Raw genomic sequence first — 16,873 nt, 5'->3', positions numbered from 1 at the left:
TGATTTTGACTGCTATATCCCTAGGAAAATGGTGTGACAGACTTTTTTTCCTGGCAGGCTGAACAACACAAACTCTGAGACAGAAAATTCTTTTCATTCCTCCTACTAGTTTTTATTGTCTCCATAGAACTGGAAAAGTGGAGAAGTCTCTTTTTCCTTTTGTATGCCTGCTGACCTTTGGGGCCTAAATTCCCTCCCTTTAGTTGTAGACCACTGAGACCCAGAGAGAAGACAGCATTTGTGTCCATACTAGCTAAACGTCAAAACTGTTAGAATAAAGTGGACTTTTGGTAATTAAGAAAATAACAAAGTCAGAACTTTGAAGTTTAATCCACGTGGCTGACACAATCTTAAATTCATTATTTCACAACAGGAACTGAGTAAGTTTTATTATGTTCAGGCCATAAATCTGATTACTTCATTCAGTTCTGAAATGAGCTCTGAATATCCAAGAGCACAGGACACTTATCTAAATGCACAGTCCCTGAAGCTTCCAAAGAGCAGCATAGCCTTGTCACAAAGTAAGCCGTTAACCCAAGGAAACTCAACTCAGGGGGATAAGGGTGGGTTGTGACGAAGGAGATGCAGTGCTTCTTCGGGCCAAATTTTGAGGGCAAATTTCCCCTAGAAATCAGTAGGGATTATTCATATTTTTTAAAGAAAAAAATGCTTCTATACATTCCTTCAATTTACACATTCATTACGGAAAAGAGAAAGCAAAATTTCATCAACTGGCCAAAGAGCAAAACTAAACAAAAAGGATCACAGCAAACAGAGATTAGTCTCTTTCTTTGGTCTACTTAGCTGAAGCTGTGTGTGTCTCATCATATGTACCTAAGAAAGAGCATAGCTAGGAAATGGTACCTTGTAAAACAGACAAGTGAAGAAATACACAAAGAATTAGGAGGCTTTCAAGGCGTCACTTTTCTTTCGGAGGTTGGGTGTGGGTACAGGAGCCACGCTGCCAGATTCAGAGAGCAAATCAATGCCTGCTGCTGCTAAGTCACTTCAGTCGTGTCCGACTCTGTGCGACCCCATAGACGGCATCCCACCAGGCTTCCCCATCCCTGGGATTCTCCAGGCAAGAACACTGGAGTGGGTTGCCATTTCCTTCTCCAATGCTTGAAAGTGAAAGTGAAAGTGAAGTCACTCAGTCGTGTCTGACTCTTAGCGAGCAACCTCAAGGACTGCAGCCTACCAGGCTCCTCTGTCCATGGGATTTTCCAGGCAAGAGTCCTAGAGCTGGGTGCCATTGCCTTCTCCAAAATCAATGCCTAGGGACAACAAAATTAAAGGGCAGACTCAGCAGCCACATGATTAATTCAATCAATACTGAGTGAAAACCAGAAATAGAAATCTGGTAATATTCCAGTTAATTGGATTAGCATTTCAGGCCAAAAAAGAATCCATGTGGTAATGAGGCATCTTTTGCATGTCAGTCTTAAGTAGAAAACTATCATGTTTCCAACTTAATTTGTAAATAAATTAGTCATACCCAAACATTTAAGTAGGGGGAGATGAAAAAAAACATATGTGCAATAAACATGCATCTATGTATTTTCATGGGATATCTTTTATAATGTAAGTTTGGACTCTGAGAAGACAAAAATACATGCTGGTGAGAAACCTTGAGATCACAGAAATTTCAGGGAGTAAAACTTAAATTGAGTCTGGGATAGAAAATACTCCCTGAGAAAACTGCCAATCAGCAGTACAGACTTTCCTTTCATAATTTCTCCCATAGTAAGATGATGTGATAGTTAAAATAATGATATTTCTGACAGTGAAGTGGCTAAAATTCCACGTGGCTTCTTTATCTCCAGGGTCATGTTTTTTTTCCAACAAGTACTTTATCATATAAATGAAAGATACCACAACGTACTTTAACTTGTGACTACAGTAAATCATCACAAGAAACAGCTCCTGCAGAAACGACACGCTGGGGCCACTGAAATAATGATGTGGCAGCTCCGTCCCAGCCTTTGTACAGGGAGGGCACTGAGTCCTTTTGTACGTGTAACCGAAGACTTTGTACTCAACTGCACCCACAGGGCTATAAAATGATTGGCTGCGGTTTAGCCAAAGTATTGGAGCTTCAGCTTCAGCATCCTTTCATTGAAAGGAAAGGTTGATTTCCTTTAGTACTGACTGGTTCGGGCTTCCCTGGTGGCTGAGATGGTAAAGAATCACATGCAAAGTGGGAGACTTGGGTTTGATCCCTGGCTTGAGAAGAACCCCTTGAGAAGGGAATGGCTACCCACTCCAGGATTCTTGCCTGGAGAATTCCATTGACAGAGGAGCCCGATGGGCTACAGTCCATGGGGTCACAGAGAATTGGACACAACTGAGTGACTAACATTTCACACTTAGAATATAAATGGAATTCATATGTTATGGCTCAAGCCATAACATTCCACAATGGAATGCCAAAGAAAAAAATAACAGTATTTCCTGTTGCTTCCAATTTTGGGCCATATGAAAATCAACTGAGTTAATAGATACAGTGAAGAATGACAAGAAGACTACAAAGCAACCAGAGACATGGTTTTCCCCCCCAAATACTTTCCAGCTAGAAAAGACAGTAAAAACATAGAAGTTTCCACACAGACCCTCTCTTTTAAATCCCAGCTCCACCACTTGCTAATTGTGTGACCCTAGGCAAGTTTCTTTCCTTCTCTTAACTTTGATTTCCTCATCTATTACAAGAGGATGAAAAAGCAGCACCTGCTTCCCAGGGCTGTTATGGAGATAAAAGAGAGAATTCATGTAATACCTTCAGACGGTGCAGGTATTAAGCGTTAAGTATGTTTTAGCTAAATTGTATCTGACTCTTTTGTGACCCCATGGACTGTATGTAGCCTGTCAGGCTCCTCTGTCCATGAAATTACCCAGGCAAGAATACTGGAGTGGGTTGCCATGCTGTCCTCCAGGGGATCTTCCCAACACAGGGATCGAACACACATCTCTCATGTCTCCTGCATTGACAGGCAGGTTCTTTACCACTAGCAATACCTGGGTAGGCTCAGAGGAGCATGACGTTTGGGAAAGGCTTCCAGAACACTGAATCAGTCAGTGCAAGACTTGGTTCTAACTGCTTTGCACAGGAAGAGTAGAAGGGCTAGAATATAAAGAGGAAGAACAATTTTCTTCACCAAAACCCATCATCTAGCAATGAACATAAATGATCAAAAGGAAAGTGATAAGGGCTATGAGTGAGCTATAATGTGCTAAGAAGGTTCTAAAGAGGGGTAGTTATTTCCAGCTGGTTAAAAGGGTGTGAACTTTACAAAAAAAAAAAAAAAAGCCTGTAAGCAAAGCTTGAAGCATAGTAAGTATTAATATTTTCACAAGTGGAGAAGAGAGAGAAGCATTCCTGAAATGGTGATTCATATTTGGTTGTAAGAGAGTGATGATACAATAATCCTTCTTGAGAATCCCTTTTTAGTACTTTACTAAAAATAAGCATCAGGAATAGCAACATATTACATGTCTTAAATTTATATTTTAAAGTATTTGTTTTCATTTTTAGTTTAAATCTGGAAATTTTTGATCAAGAGAAATTTTAGAGATTTGAAGTTTTAATGATCCCTTTCTGTTTTTCTACATTAATTCCTGAGAGTAAGTTTTCATCTTTACTAATATAGTATGTTTTTACATGTCAATATAACATCTATACTCTTCATAAACCCATATATTTAATGCCTTAAAATTCACAGATCACAATTGTGTTTCAATTCCAAACATACTAAGACCATTTTAAGAGATGAGACTCAAATTGTAAGTAATCACATTTACAGAATTTTCAGAGCAAATTTCCAACACACAGTGCTCATTCATTACTTTAGTATATAAAATGCTTAAGTCATAACTTTAAAATAATCTCTAAATTTTTTTTAAATAAACTCTATCTTAGAAATGCCATGTCCCTTCAAAAGCTTCAGTTTACTTGAGCCAGTTATTGATACTCTTATGAAAAATTTATATCACTTACCTAATTTAGATCATTTCATTCTTATAATTTGTCTACTTTCCTGAATTTATCCATTCATCTATGACGACCTATTGTGTTACAGTAGCTTTTTAATCCTTTCAAATTTAATAAGGAATGTACCTTTTAATACTGCCTGTCATCAATAAACAAATATTTGGTTCTACTATAAAGATTTTTCATAAAAATAGGGAACATAAATGGCTAGGTAATATAAGTGAATCCAATGCCTTGATTTACTTCTGAAACATTTAATTTGTGACTTCTATTTATTCGTTCTTTAAAAAAAACTCCATTTTTCACAAAAGTAGTGACACCATGATCACCTAAAATAATATTAATATCTACCTAAGGAAGAAAAATATGAAGTTGGGGGAAAAAAAGACATGGAACTCCAAAAATCTCTTTTACCTTTCCATGAATTAGATGAAGGAGCACAGGTCTTTGCATTGCTTCCAAGTTTTCCTTTCTTATGATTTGAGATGACTTTTTTCCTTTGAAAATGCTCTTCTCTCCTCTCCGTTGATTCACATTTTCAACATTTACATCTTTCATCTGGAATCACGGAAAGAAACCTATTAGAAAACTTCCTATACCTGTTTCCATCAGAGTTTCCTAGAAAATAAAATGGTAAAGCAATAAACAGGGTTGGCCATAATTTCTTCTGTCATTCAATACATGATTCACGGTACCTAGCCATCATCTTTAAAAGAAAGGAGAAGGTATTAAAAAATTAGATTTTTTTAATTAGGCAAAAATACTGACATTAAAGGAATCTGTGACTTCAGGTTTATAGTGACTGTGGCTGGAATATGGCTCTTTAATGTCGTTTTCACTCTTGTTTAATGTTGTTTTGAACTGCTGCTGTCTGCCTGCTCTCTTCACTTTCTGTACCATTTGTTTGAAAGGTATCCTGCCCCATTGTGCCTCATCTATACATACAAAATTAAGGATTAACAATCTGATCACTGAACAAAGAGGTACAGAATGTTTTCTGCAGAATACTGTTCTACTGAGAAATGGGGAGGTGGATGATAAAGTTTTGATCCAACTTGGAAAACACACACAGCTATTAGAGACAACCAAAGAAGTAAAGATCACTTGATAAACATATTGCAATGATACCTCATGATAAAGTATATTACCAGCTACTTACCAGTTACAATGAGGAAAATCTTGGTCCTGGTACCTGTTTCACACTGACATGTAGGGGAACTGACTTTACTAAAGAAATCTATTGCTTTTAGATCCTTGAAAAGCAAATGTGGAATCATATATTAAAGTTGGAAGAGGCCCCAAAGGCCATCTAATTTGACCTTTGCCAACACATAAATCTAAAGCATCATAACTGATCAATCACTGCCATTCAGGGAAGCACCTGGTTCTGTCCTCAGGAAGAATGCAGAATAGGTTACTCCCTCATTGGTGATTCTCCCTGTCAGATCAAGGAACTCAGGAAAGCTAGAAGGTCACAATTTATCTCCTTCTTTACTTAGAGTGGTCTCAATTGCTTTTCATATGACATGGATTCTACACTCCTTACATGCAGAACATTTCAAATGGATTCTGGTTTATTGTACCTATTAAGACATATTAATAGCCTGGCATGCTGCAGTCCATGGGATCACAGTTGGACACAACTAAGCTACTGAACAACAACAAAATATGACATCTAGAACTGAACATAATACTTTAGTTACCAGTAGACACCTTCATTTGCCTGCTTCATTAATTTGGAAAGATCAGATAATTTTTGATTAGCAAAAACTTCAAAACTGTAAATCTACTTATTTAAGTGATGGATAACATTCAATGAACATATGACCAACAGCACAAACAAGAGCTATTGAATGGTACACTTCTCAAAGACTTTGCTAACATCTAATCTTTGCATCTCTCTGGTAGAAAATACCCACCGTAATTTGGATCAGTTGGTTATCATCACCATCAGGACTCCTCCACAGTAAGACGACATCCACATTGGATGAAATTCGGTAGCCCACACTGTCTTGGAGGTTTCCTTTGCCCCGATCGAGAAAAACTTCAGTGGAGTATGTGAGTTTGTATAGTCGGTCATTATTTAATGAGAGACCAGTTGTGTGACCTGTAAAAAGACAGTGATACAAGTCAAGTCTTAGTTGTAAGGCACCCAGCAGGCCAGGGACTATGCTATCTTGCCATCAATGCATTCCTTCTCCAGTACATTAGTACCCAGTGGGAGCTTATATTTGTTAACGGGAGTAAATCTTTGCTAAGTGAAACATGGTTCTACTTCTTCATCTGCTGAAATTATTGGTTGAACAACAACAAAAACAACAATTAACAAAGAAATAAGCTTCCATTTCAGAAAACTTAGTTTGTATCCTTAAATAATAATCCAATTATCTAAATATTGCCTTGGTTGAACTATAGAATATTTTAAAATAAATATCATTGTATTGCTTTAACTTATATGTATATTATTTCTTCCCCTCTCTCTGCCCAGCTTTCTTTAAATCAAATAATAAAATTTGATTTTAAGTAGAAGTTCAGCCAGAGATTGCTTGGTAATTTGCAATTAACGTATTTAAAATACAACAGGTCAAAGCCAAAGAAATTTTAGCAGTTAGATGGTGGTCCCTTACAATAGATATTTTGAACATTTAAACAATATCCCTTCAAGGTAATTTATCCTATTAATTAAATTAGCAAACTTCCAGTATGAAAGTACATTTCAAGGCAACACATATGTAAATTTAAATTAGCTGTTCCTGAATAAAATGATGTTTTCCTACATAAAATCCAGCACAGGTTTTAATTTGGAAGGGACAATTTAATGTTTAATGTCAAATAGTATACAAGTCAGCATCATAACCAAAAAAAAAAAAAAAGATATATGGAGGAGTTCATACACTTTCCAGTCGGTATATCTTAACCCAAAGAAAACATAAAAGAGTAGCGTCCAGTCTTTCCCAAAGATGAACTGAAGTCACACAAAGTCTTTTGAAATATCTTCTAGTCATAGCTCTCAGGAGAGAGTAAAAAAAGATTTCAGTATGCATTTTTCCTCAGGGCTAACAGGGCAGAATTGGCTAGTTAACTATAACAGGCAACCATGTCTCTTTTTCCCCTGCAGGAAATATGCATATGGGGGAGGGACAGAAAAGGAGGCTGAGATGACTAGGCAAGATGTGAGGCAGCTGAGAAAGGAAGTAAAATTACTTGAAAAGTCAAAAATTAAGAAAACCTCCTTACTGTCTCTTCTAAGTTTTTCCTACATATTAACTTATTTAATCCTCACAAAAATCTAATGGAGTAGGTACTATTATTAGCCTGATTTTATAGTTGAGGAAATCAAGAGACACAGAGATTATATAATTTACCCAAGATCACTCAGGAAATTAGCGGTGAAGCCTCTAACAACCTGTCTGGATCCAGAGACCATGTTCTTACCTGCACTATACACATATAAACCTTTAGGTTGACCTCTTCCATTCCTGGGGACTGAGCTAGGAATTCATTCATTCATTCAACAAGGATGTACTGAGCAACTACTGGGTAGTCAGCACTTGTCTAGGTTCTGGGGCTATACCAGTTAACAAGCAGACAACATGTCTACCTCTGTGGCGTTTACATTTAAATGAGAGGGGGTGGGCAATAAAAAAATCAAGTATATAAGCAAATTATAGAGAATATTAGAAGTGCTAATAGGAAAAATGAAATAGGAAAGGAAATGGGGATGCTGAGGGGAAAAATCTTTATTGAGAAGGTAATATTCTGGGCAAGGACTTTAGGCTAGTCACTTGGATATCTGAGGAGAGGGCACTCCCCACCCCTCCTTCCTCTCATTTCTCACCACCACACCCGCCTCCATTCCTCCACAGAAGGGAGAGCAAGTTCAAAGACCCTGAGGAGAGTTCCCGGAGGGGTAATGGAGGAACAACAGAGAGGCCAAAGACTCTGGGATTGGGTAAAAGACAAAGCTGAAAAAGATGAGGTCAAATAGGCACCCATGAGTGGCTGGGAGATGGTGGGTGAGGGGGGAAGGTCTTTGCATAGAGTTAGAATTTGACTGAGTGAGATGAAAAACTATTGAAAAGTTTTGGGTGGTGAAGTTACATGATCTGACAAAACTTCAGTGAAAGGGGATGAGGATTTTAACAGGAAATTTTTTAACAGAAAAGCCAGAAGGAAGTAATAGAGTGGGTACCCAAATGTGTACATGAAAACAGGCTGTGTCCAAGCACCAAGTCAGGCAGAACCTCAGGTATGACATAAGGAAGGCAGACAAAGGCAGGAAAAACCTTGAAGGAGACAAAGTCTGTGACTCACTCTAGCCTCCCCAAACTGGGGATACTGCTGCAGGTTCAGACACCAGCTTTCTGACCGGAAAGATATTTTGGTCAAAGAGGCCTTCCTTTTTATGACACCTATCAAATTCCACAAAGGGCAAAAAGGAAATACTTGTTGCCTTATCTAACCCTCACAGCAATTCTGATAGGTAAGCAGTATAGGGCAGTTGAGAAAAGCTGACTCCACATTTAATTCAACGTAGCAGATACAATGCTGAATTTGATGTTGGAATATACTAAAATTCAAGTTTTGTGGACAACCTGAAGGTGGCTTCTGTTTAAAATAATTATGAAAAAAAATAATAAAATAAAATAATTATGAAAAGTTTCTCTTTAATGCCAAAGCCTTCCAAACTATCATGCTGGGGTTTCTTTTGTTTGTTTGTCTGTTTGTTTTTACTTCACTGGTCAAAAGAATGTGAAAAGGGACAATATATTTCAGTTTCTGACGATGACTTGGAATTGATAGAGGAAAGAATGGCTTTCTTCTACAACTTTTCCTACCTATTTCAATAGGAGATACATCCTAAAAAGGATTTGAAGATACATCCTTTAAATAAGTGGATGGTGCTGAAGTGTTGTCCCTGCTGTCCTTTCCTCTTTGATAAGTATTTCTCTATTTATGTTACTCAGAGATTCAGCAATACTGGCAAGTGGTGGCATGTGCCATTTATATATCTTGACTAAATTTCTGTCTTCGGGTGTTGCTCTGTAGAGTATGCAGCAGGGCAACAGGAATTGATGGCAGATTAAATGAGCAAATCAATTTTAGCCCCCAAAGGAGTCTGTACCTTTTCAATGTGTTCCTCTGAGGGAATTTTTTTACTACCACAAAAGGAAAAAAACTTTTAATCTTGAACTTTTAAAAAAAATCTTAAAATATTCTTTTATTAAACTCAGATCAGTGTAATAGTTAATTGACTTAAGCAAAAAGACAAAATAGAAATAAGCTAGTAAAGGTGAGGCTTGAAGAGACCTGCAATGATGATAAGGATGAAAGATAAAGGAACTTAGGAATCCAATAGAAACTCAGAAGGCCGGAAGGAAAAGAGTAGGATGAAGGATAAGGGAGGGGAAAATATGGAAGATGTTGTTGTGAATGGACTGAAAAGTATAGTCAAGCCAGGAAATGAAAGAAAGACTGGTGTGAAGGAACAGTTCAGGTTTAGAGGTAACAAGATTAAGTAGAAAGTGTATGTATGGGTGGATTATCAAAAGGAAAAGCATTATGAAGAAAACCCAAAAAAGGCAGAGAATAGACCCACCATTACAAAATATAATTTAGAAAAAGCAAAGGAAACACAAATCTCCCCAACATTGAGTCAGCATGTCTCTTCTCTATACTAACTCCTTCTTCATTCAATTTACAATCTAATCTGCTCTCAATATCCACCCAGATCTGGAGATTTGCTAAATAATTGCATTGATAATTAACTTTGAGACGAGTTTTGAAGTGATGCATAACATCCCAAATTTATAATGGCCTGATTTTAAAGTAAACTCTTCACAACTAGTTTGCTTATTAAATGTCAATCATGTCAAAGGACAAGGAATCTATGATTAAACCATGATACACGGCTTCCCAGGTGGTGCTAGTGGTAAAAAATCCACCTGCCAGTGAAAGAGACCCAAGAGACTAGAGTTCAATTCCTAGGTCGGGAAGATACCCTGGAAAAGGTAATGGCACCCCACTCCAGTATCCTTGCCTGGGAAATCCCATGGTCAGAGGTGCCTGGTGGGCTACAGTCTATGGGGCTGCAAAGAATCGGACACAACAGAGTAAACAAAGCACCATAATATAAGAAGTTATCCCATCCATGTAAGAGAAAATTGTCAAATCCTATATTTTTTATTCATGATATTTGGCACAAGAAGCTTATATCACAACACGAATAACACTTAAGCATTGAAGCCCTCACTTGCCCAGGCCTTTTCCAAGATCTTAGAAGGGGACCCTAGTGTTATGCATACATACCATACCTTTTTTCAGTAATATTTGCAAAAGTAGGATTTTTTTTTGTGAAAATGTAGATTTTTTTTTCTCAAATATGGAACCTAAATTGTATAAGCTTCAGTTTCTAAAATTCTGGATTTGTCACTGAACTTACAACAAACTGTAGCTATCTATTATGTTCTCAGTCGTATTCCCTGTATGTCATTTCTCTGTGTGTATATATGTGTATTTAAATCTTTACAAATGCATTTATTTGAAAACATCAAGTTATCCAATATTCTATGTAGGAAAGGGGAAAAAAGAGAAACCCACACTATCTCAATTATTTTTCTCAAAATAATCATGGTATTAGGTTTGATCTCATGGTGTATAAATCGGTCATATTATGAATATTTAGCAGTATTTGACATAAAATGCAAACTGTTTCACAATTCTCTGTCAGATATAATTTACAAAACTTTATTTTTTCTCATTAAAATTTTCTTTCATCCAAGTAAGGACTGTATCTTTACCAAACATTTTAGAAAATGGTAATATATATATATATACACACATATATATATACATATATATATACACACACACACATATATATATACACACATATATATGTATATAAATATATGTATAATCTTTAGTTCAAGAATCTGAAGTGTGATTTGCTTAGGTGAAATAATTTAGTCCCCCCCACCCCATTTATTGTTCCAATAGCAAAAATTGTCTCTTTTCCTCATGTGGAAATTTTCCATGCAAAAAATTTTGAGACAAACTTTACCTTATTAAAAAAAGTCACAGTTATCCAAAGAGGAGTTTAGAAGCTTGCAAGTGAATTGTTTTATATCAATTGCTTAGAGTACACAGTTATTAAAATTGGACCCTATCAAGCTAAGTTTTATAATAGGTCAACTGATTTTGACGGCAAGTTCTCTTAAGAGATTCTAAAAAGCGATCATTTTACAGGTGCAATATGTAGAAATTCAAGGCATGCATAAATTAGCTGATTTAAAACAAGATTATATATTAATATATTTCATACAGCTTTTTGAAATCATTACGCAAAAGTTTGTTTGCTCTGAAAGTTCCAAATTCGTATGTTTTTAAATCGATATTATCTTAAAATAGAAACTAATGAGCAACACTATTTTTCCAAAGATAAATGTTATCTCTTAAATCTATGTAATGTAGTTTTATTTTCTATAATCCACCAACTATGATAATCTTATCTTTTTTGAATGGTGATAGAATTAAACAGGCTTTACCATTTCATTCATAATCCTTTGAGTCAAATGCCTTTTTCATTGAGTCTAATTCTTTTTGATGTCACATTGCTAGGCAACTAGAAGAAAATTTAAGAACTGTTTTTTTTTTAATCTACTTTTACAATTCAAATGAAGGAGCTGCATTCATTGAGTGACCAGCAGCAGCAGGTAACAATAGCTGGCATCTTTTTTCTCCCTTTTAAAAATAAACCATGAATGAGAATGAAGCAAGAAGCATGCTAGTCTGAAGGATTGAAACTAAAAGGAACCTCTGTTTTCTTAATGTATGTAAGAATTTGAATTTAGTTTTCATTCCAACCCAGTCATGCCTTCACCAGCATTCTAAAGTTACATGGGTTTGAAGAACACTTAGTTAAGAATTCTTTCATTACACATACACACACACTTTTTCCCCCTCAACAATTAAAATTAAAGTTTATCAGAAGGCAACACAAACTTACCTTTAACAGAAGCTGAATATGAGGAAATGAAGCAGAGAAAAAGCACAGCCAGAAGAATCATGTTGATTAAGCTACCCTCTAATGCATGCAGCTCCCAGCTAGAAGTCACTGAGAAGTGGACTCTTTCAGTGGCAGCAAGGGAGTGACCCTTCTCAGAACCTGCAACAATGTTTATCTTTGGGAGAAAGGTCAGATTCCAAACTCCAAAATCAGGACCTAAGTTCACAGAAGGGCTCACTATTAATAATTAAACTTAGGTGGGCTATAGTTTTCAATCTCTCACTCTTTTACCTTTTTACTCAATAAGAAAAATCAAGAAAGTTTTCACTTTTGAGAGCTAAACTAAACCAGTTACCATCCTGTAAATTCAGAAGTACAGAGGGGCAATCAAGGAAAACTGGGGATGATACTTTTCTGCTCGGCACATAATCATCCACATTCCTATAACATTAAATGCCTGTCTTCACATTTACCACTCCATGTGGGAAGGTGGTGAGGATTTGCAAACTCAGGTAAACTTGATGGAATTTTATTCTCTTGTATGGTCATCTGAAATTTTTTATACCATGTGTATGCTATTATTTAAAAATCACTCTGAATTTTAGAATTTGAATTTTAAAATTTTAACTTGAACCACCACTAGTCACTTCAAAATAATGTTAGAATAGATACAACATTCATTTCCGAAAACTAGATGATTCTTCCTATATGTAAATCAGCCTTGTCTACTAGCAGGCGTGTGATAGCAAACTATGATAGCAAACTATGCAAACATAGCAAACTATGATAAACTGAGTTTATGACTGAGTTTATCATAGTAGACCCCTAGCTATAGCTATGACAATAAACAATTGTCTGGGTCCTCAGATTGGCTGGCTGGAGTTCCCTGTGCTTTCCGAATCCCAGTTCCAGGCAGAAATTCAGAAAGGGGATTCCAGTCCTTAACACTTTTGCAACAGAAAATTAATTAGGACACTTCTCTAGAATTAAAGTGAATACCCTAGAATGGCTAAGACCACACTAACTAAACCAGCTCTGCCCTTGTAAACTTCTGCAAGAGAAACTTGCTATGAATAAAACCTACTGAAATGAGGTGATTTGCAAACCATGTGGGGATGCTTTGGCAAAGGAAGGAATAATGTGTTGGTGAAGGGATTTTTCAAATAAAATTGAAAATACTTATGGCCATGTTTGAGGCTTCCCTGCAGGCTCAATGGTTAAGAATTCACCTCTTGGCCAAGTCGGAGACCTGGGTTCGATCCCTGGGTCAGAAAGATCCCCTGGAGAAGGAAATGGTAACCCATTCCAGTATTCTTACCTGGGAAATTCCATGGACAGAGGAGCCTGATGGGCTACAGCCTATGGGGTCACAGAATCAGACATGACTTAGCAACTAACTGCAGCAGAATGGCCATGTTTAAGCATGACGGGTTCTTAAATCTAACCTCATCTCTCTCCAAACTCTTTTCTAGAATCCTAACCTTAAGCTTAAATCTTCTAGACAACACAGGTAAGAGTCAGTCAACTTGACAGACAGGGCCACAGATGAAATCTAAAATATAAAGTCTCAAAGTTAAGCATACTTCCTTTTGAAATATGTATATTTTTATAAAGAACTGAAATGTGAAAATTATTTGTCTTCATCATCTACTGAGATTAGAACTTCATTTGCTATTATGTTTTATATATAAATCATGGCTAAAGTACCTATACAAAAATAAAATATTTGGTTATTACTTTCACTTTAAAGTTATAAATAATAAGTTGTCCTGGGGTAAATAGAAAATAATAAGTTGTCCTCTGAGAAAAATAACTGGTGAAGAAATATAAGTTTTTATGAATGGTAGGTATTATAAATATAAGATAACATGAAAGTGCTTTATTGCTTTATATTTGAATAGATTTCAATGTAGTCCCACAATTTCTGCATTGCATACATAGTGATATGAAGCCACTATAGTCACTTAAACTTTACACACTTTTTTGTTTAGATTAAGGACTAAATTTAAATTTTATGAGAACTGCCTTTTGTTTTCATTTGAGGTTTATAGCTCCATGCTTGTGGTTCGACTATGTGTTGCATGAAACATGTCTATTCGGTTAAAGTACTATTTGTTGTCAGGCGTTTACTAGAGTCGAACCAATAAAAAGCATATCACTATTGCCTAACAAAATCTGTTTCATTTGAGCATTTGCCTTCCACTAGAAAGCACCTATGAGTCACTGTATTAAGTAGTCATTTAAATATAGGATGTTCAAATAAGGCTACTTCTATTGGTAATAAAAACCATCATCCTTAACTTTTTACAAAGATATTTGAAATACTTAAGATAGTTTCAGAGATGAAATAAGAATACCAAACCCTTTTCATATCCAGTGAATTCTGTGTACCAAAGAGAGGCATTCTCCTTGGTTACTCTGTTGACCAAGCAAAGTGACATTTTACAATAATGTGGGAGATATCTCCAAATCTTATCATGTGTAAATCAGCTATTTACACAGCATGTGAAGCAATACAGAAGCACAGCAGGATACAAAAATAAGAGCTTGCCATCTATGGTACAATTACTAGGTTAATACACTATGCTAAGCACTGAACATTTTCTAGTATAGCCTAACAACCATTATTTCTCATGTTAGCAAAATGACATTCAGATTAATGTAGTAAAATGATTTAAGGATCCTAGAAAAACAAACATTGAAACCTAGATCCAATATTCTCCTTTACTTAAACAATATTAGAGATAGGAGGTGGAAAATTTTGATATTTTTAGGTATGACATAGAATTATCAATTCGGACTGTCTTTTAATAAGTTCATCACACTTTTGTGTGAAGGCTAACAGGTAGCTTAATTGCTGTGGTTAGATGTTCCAGGCTGAACAGATTGTTCCAGGGAAAAAACTGATCTGTGCTAGTCAGGTCACAATCAAGTAATAGATTTTAAAACAATGCTATTGCAATGAAATCCATTGGTAAGTACATGGCACTGTGGAATATCTGCTATTCTATTTGGCAGTGATAATAAGAGACTATGAAATAAAGATGGCTAACTAATTCCAAAGTACAGTTGTGTTTCTGTTACGTATCAGAGGTTGCTAGGAGTTAACTCATTTCCTAGATTAGAAGATGAATGAACTTCACCCCACTAAAGGCTGGAAGGAAATGTATTACTCTTCTAGACACAGTTAAGTCAGAATGGATGATAGCTATCTATGGAGGGAAGAAAGGCATTATGACGTCAGAACACTTTACTCTGTCCTAGAAAGAAGCAAGACACTAATGAAAAAAACTTTTTAGAGGGACTCTTCAAGTTATCCCTAAGTGGTCATAATAAATTCTACTAGTATTTTCAATTTGATGAGTGAATTAGCATTCTCAAGGAATCCTGCAAAAAATATTTTTGGTAGGTAAGGAAGACCTTGGGGATCCTAGAACCAATCCCACACAGATACTGAAAGAGGACTGTAATTTTTGTCTTTGCCTTTTGTCAGTTTACCCTTTCTCAGTTTGTCTGTTTTTAATTTTTTTAATAGAGTTGATTTACAATGTTGTGTTAATTTCAGGTGTACATCAAAGTGAATCAGTTACACATAAACACATATCTACTCTTTTTTAGATCTTTCTCCCATATAGACCATTACAGATTATTGAGTAGAATTCTCTGTTCTATACAGTAGGTCCTTATTAGCTAACTATTTTATATATAGTAATGTGTATATGTCAATTCCAGTCCTAATTTAGGGACTGTATTCTCATAAAGTGATGCTCTCTTTTATACTAAGCAAAAATTATATGAGAATACATATACTATTTTTAAGGGTATTGTTTAAGAATTCTCTTTGATAAAAGAAAAATGCACTAAGGAAAATGCTTTTCCTTAAAAAGAATAAATGAGACTTAGGTTTGAAATATATGGACTCTAAGACTTGCCAAAAAGGATAATCATTTTCACATAATGGAGTCATTAACCAAACTTTACCTCCACCTCCCACACCTCCACACATGTGTATTTGACAACCAAAAACTCCTTGTGGGTCGATAATACTCACCCTAAGAGGAGTCTAACTTTATTTTTGGTGGCACAAAACCAAATTTCTAGCATTTAGGAAGAAAACTGATAGCTTTCTTTCAATGAACTATTATAAAGAAAACAAAGCTTAAATTTTGATCAGAATCATTTTATTTACTAAGACATTCCAGAGATTTCCCATATACACTGTACCCAGTTATCATTATTAATATCTTATACTAATGTGGTATATTTATTAATAATTGACATAGTAACTAAAATCCATACTCTATTTAGATTTCCTTAATCTAATGTTTTTTTCTATTCCAAGATTCTATCCAGGTTACATTAAAATTAGTTGTCATGTACATTTAGGTGTTTCTTAGGTATGGGTTTCTCTAAGTTTCTTCAGTTAAAAAAAAAATTATTGGACTATAGTGTTTACAATGTTGTGTTAGTTTCCAGTGCATAGCAAAGTGAGTCTGTTACACATATATCCACTCTTTTTCAGATTCTCTTCCCAAATAGACCATTACAGAGGACTGAGTTGAGTTCCTTGTGCTACACAGCTGGTCCTTGTTAGTTATCTACTTTATATATAGCAGTGTGTATGTCAATCCCAATCCTCCAGTTTATCCCTGTCCCCCTCACCCCCTAATAACCATACATTTGTTTTCTATATCTGTAACTCTATTTCTATTTTATAGGTAGGTTCCTTTGCCCCCTTCCTTTTTGATTCCACATATAATGATTTTCCCCCATTTTTGATGGCATTGACAACTTTGATGTGTTTTGCAGGATCAGGTCAGGTGTTTTATAAAATGCTCCTTTATTAGTTTTATGGAATATTTTTTCTTATGATGAGCGGG

The 16,873-nt window shown here is 35.8% G+C and overlaps 1 protein-coding gene across 1 annotated transcript in view; it reads right to left on the bottom strand.

Annotated features, from left to right (window-relative positions):
- Nucleotides 1-12,153, bottom strand: part of LOC122422362 (microsomal triglyceride transfer protein) — a 54,374-nt gene extending 42,221 nt beyond the window's left edge. The window contains exons 1-3 of the mRNA XM_043438851.1: nucleotides 11,994-12,153; nucleotides 5,905-6,092; nucleotides 4,400-4,543 (exon numbers count right to left, since the gene is read on the bottom strand). Coding sequence (XP_043294786.1) covers nucleotides 4,400-4,543; nucleotides 5,905-6,092; nucleotides 11,994-12,054 — 393 coding nt within the window. The 5' untranslated portion in view covers nucleotides 12,055-12,153. The remainder of the gene's footprint in view (nucleotides 1-4,399; nucleotides 4,544-5,904; nucleotides 6,093-11,993) is intronic.
- Between the last annotated feature and the right edge of the window lie 4,720 nt (nucleotides 12,154-16,873).

The sequence above is a fragment of the Cervus canadensis genome, chromosome 19 (genome assembly GCF_019320065.1).
Source record: "Cervus canadensis isolate Bull #8, Minnesota chromosome 19, ASM1932006v1, whole genome shotgun sequence".
Taxonomy (NCBI): Eukaryota; Metazoa; Chordata; class Mammalia; order Artiodactyla; family Cervidae; genus Cervus; species Cervus canadensis.
Note: the sequence above shows the minus strand (reverse complement) of the source record. Positions and strands in the feature narration are given on the sequence as shown.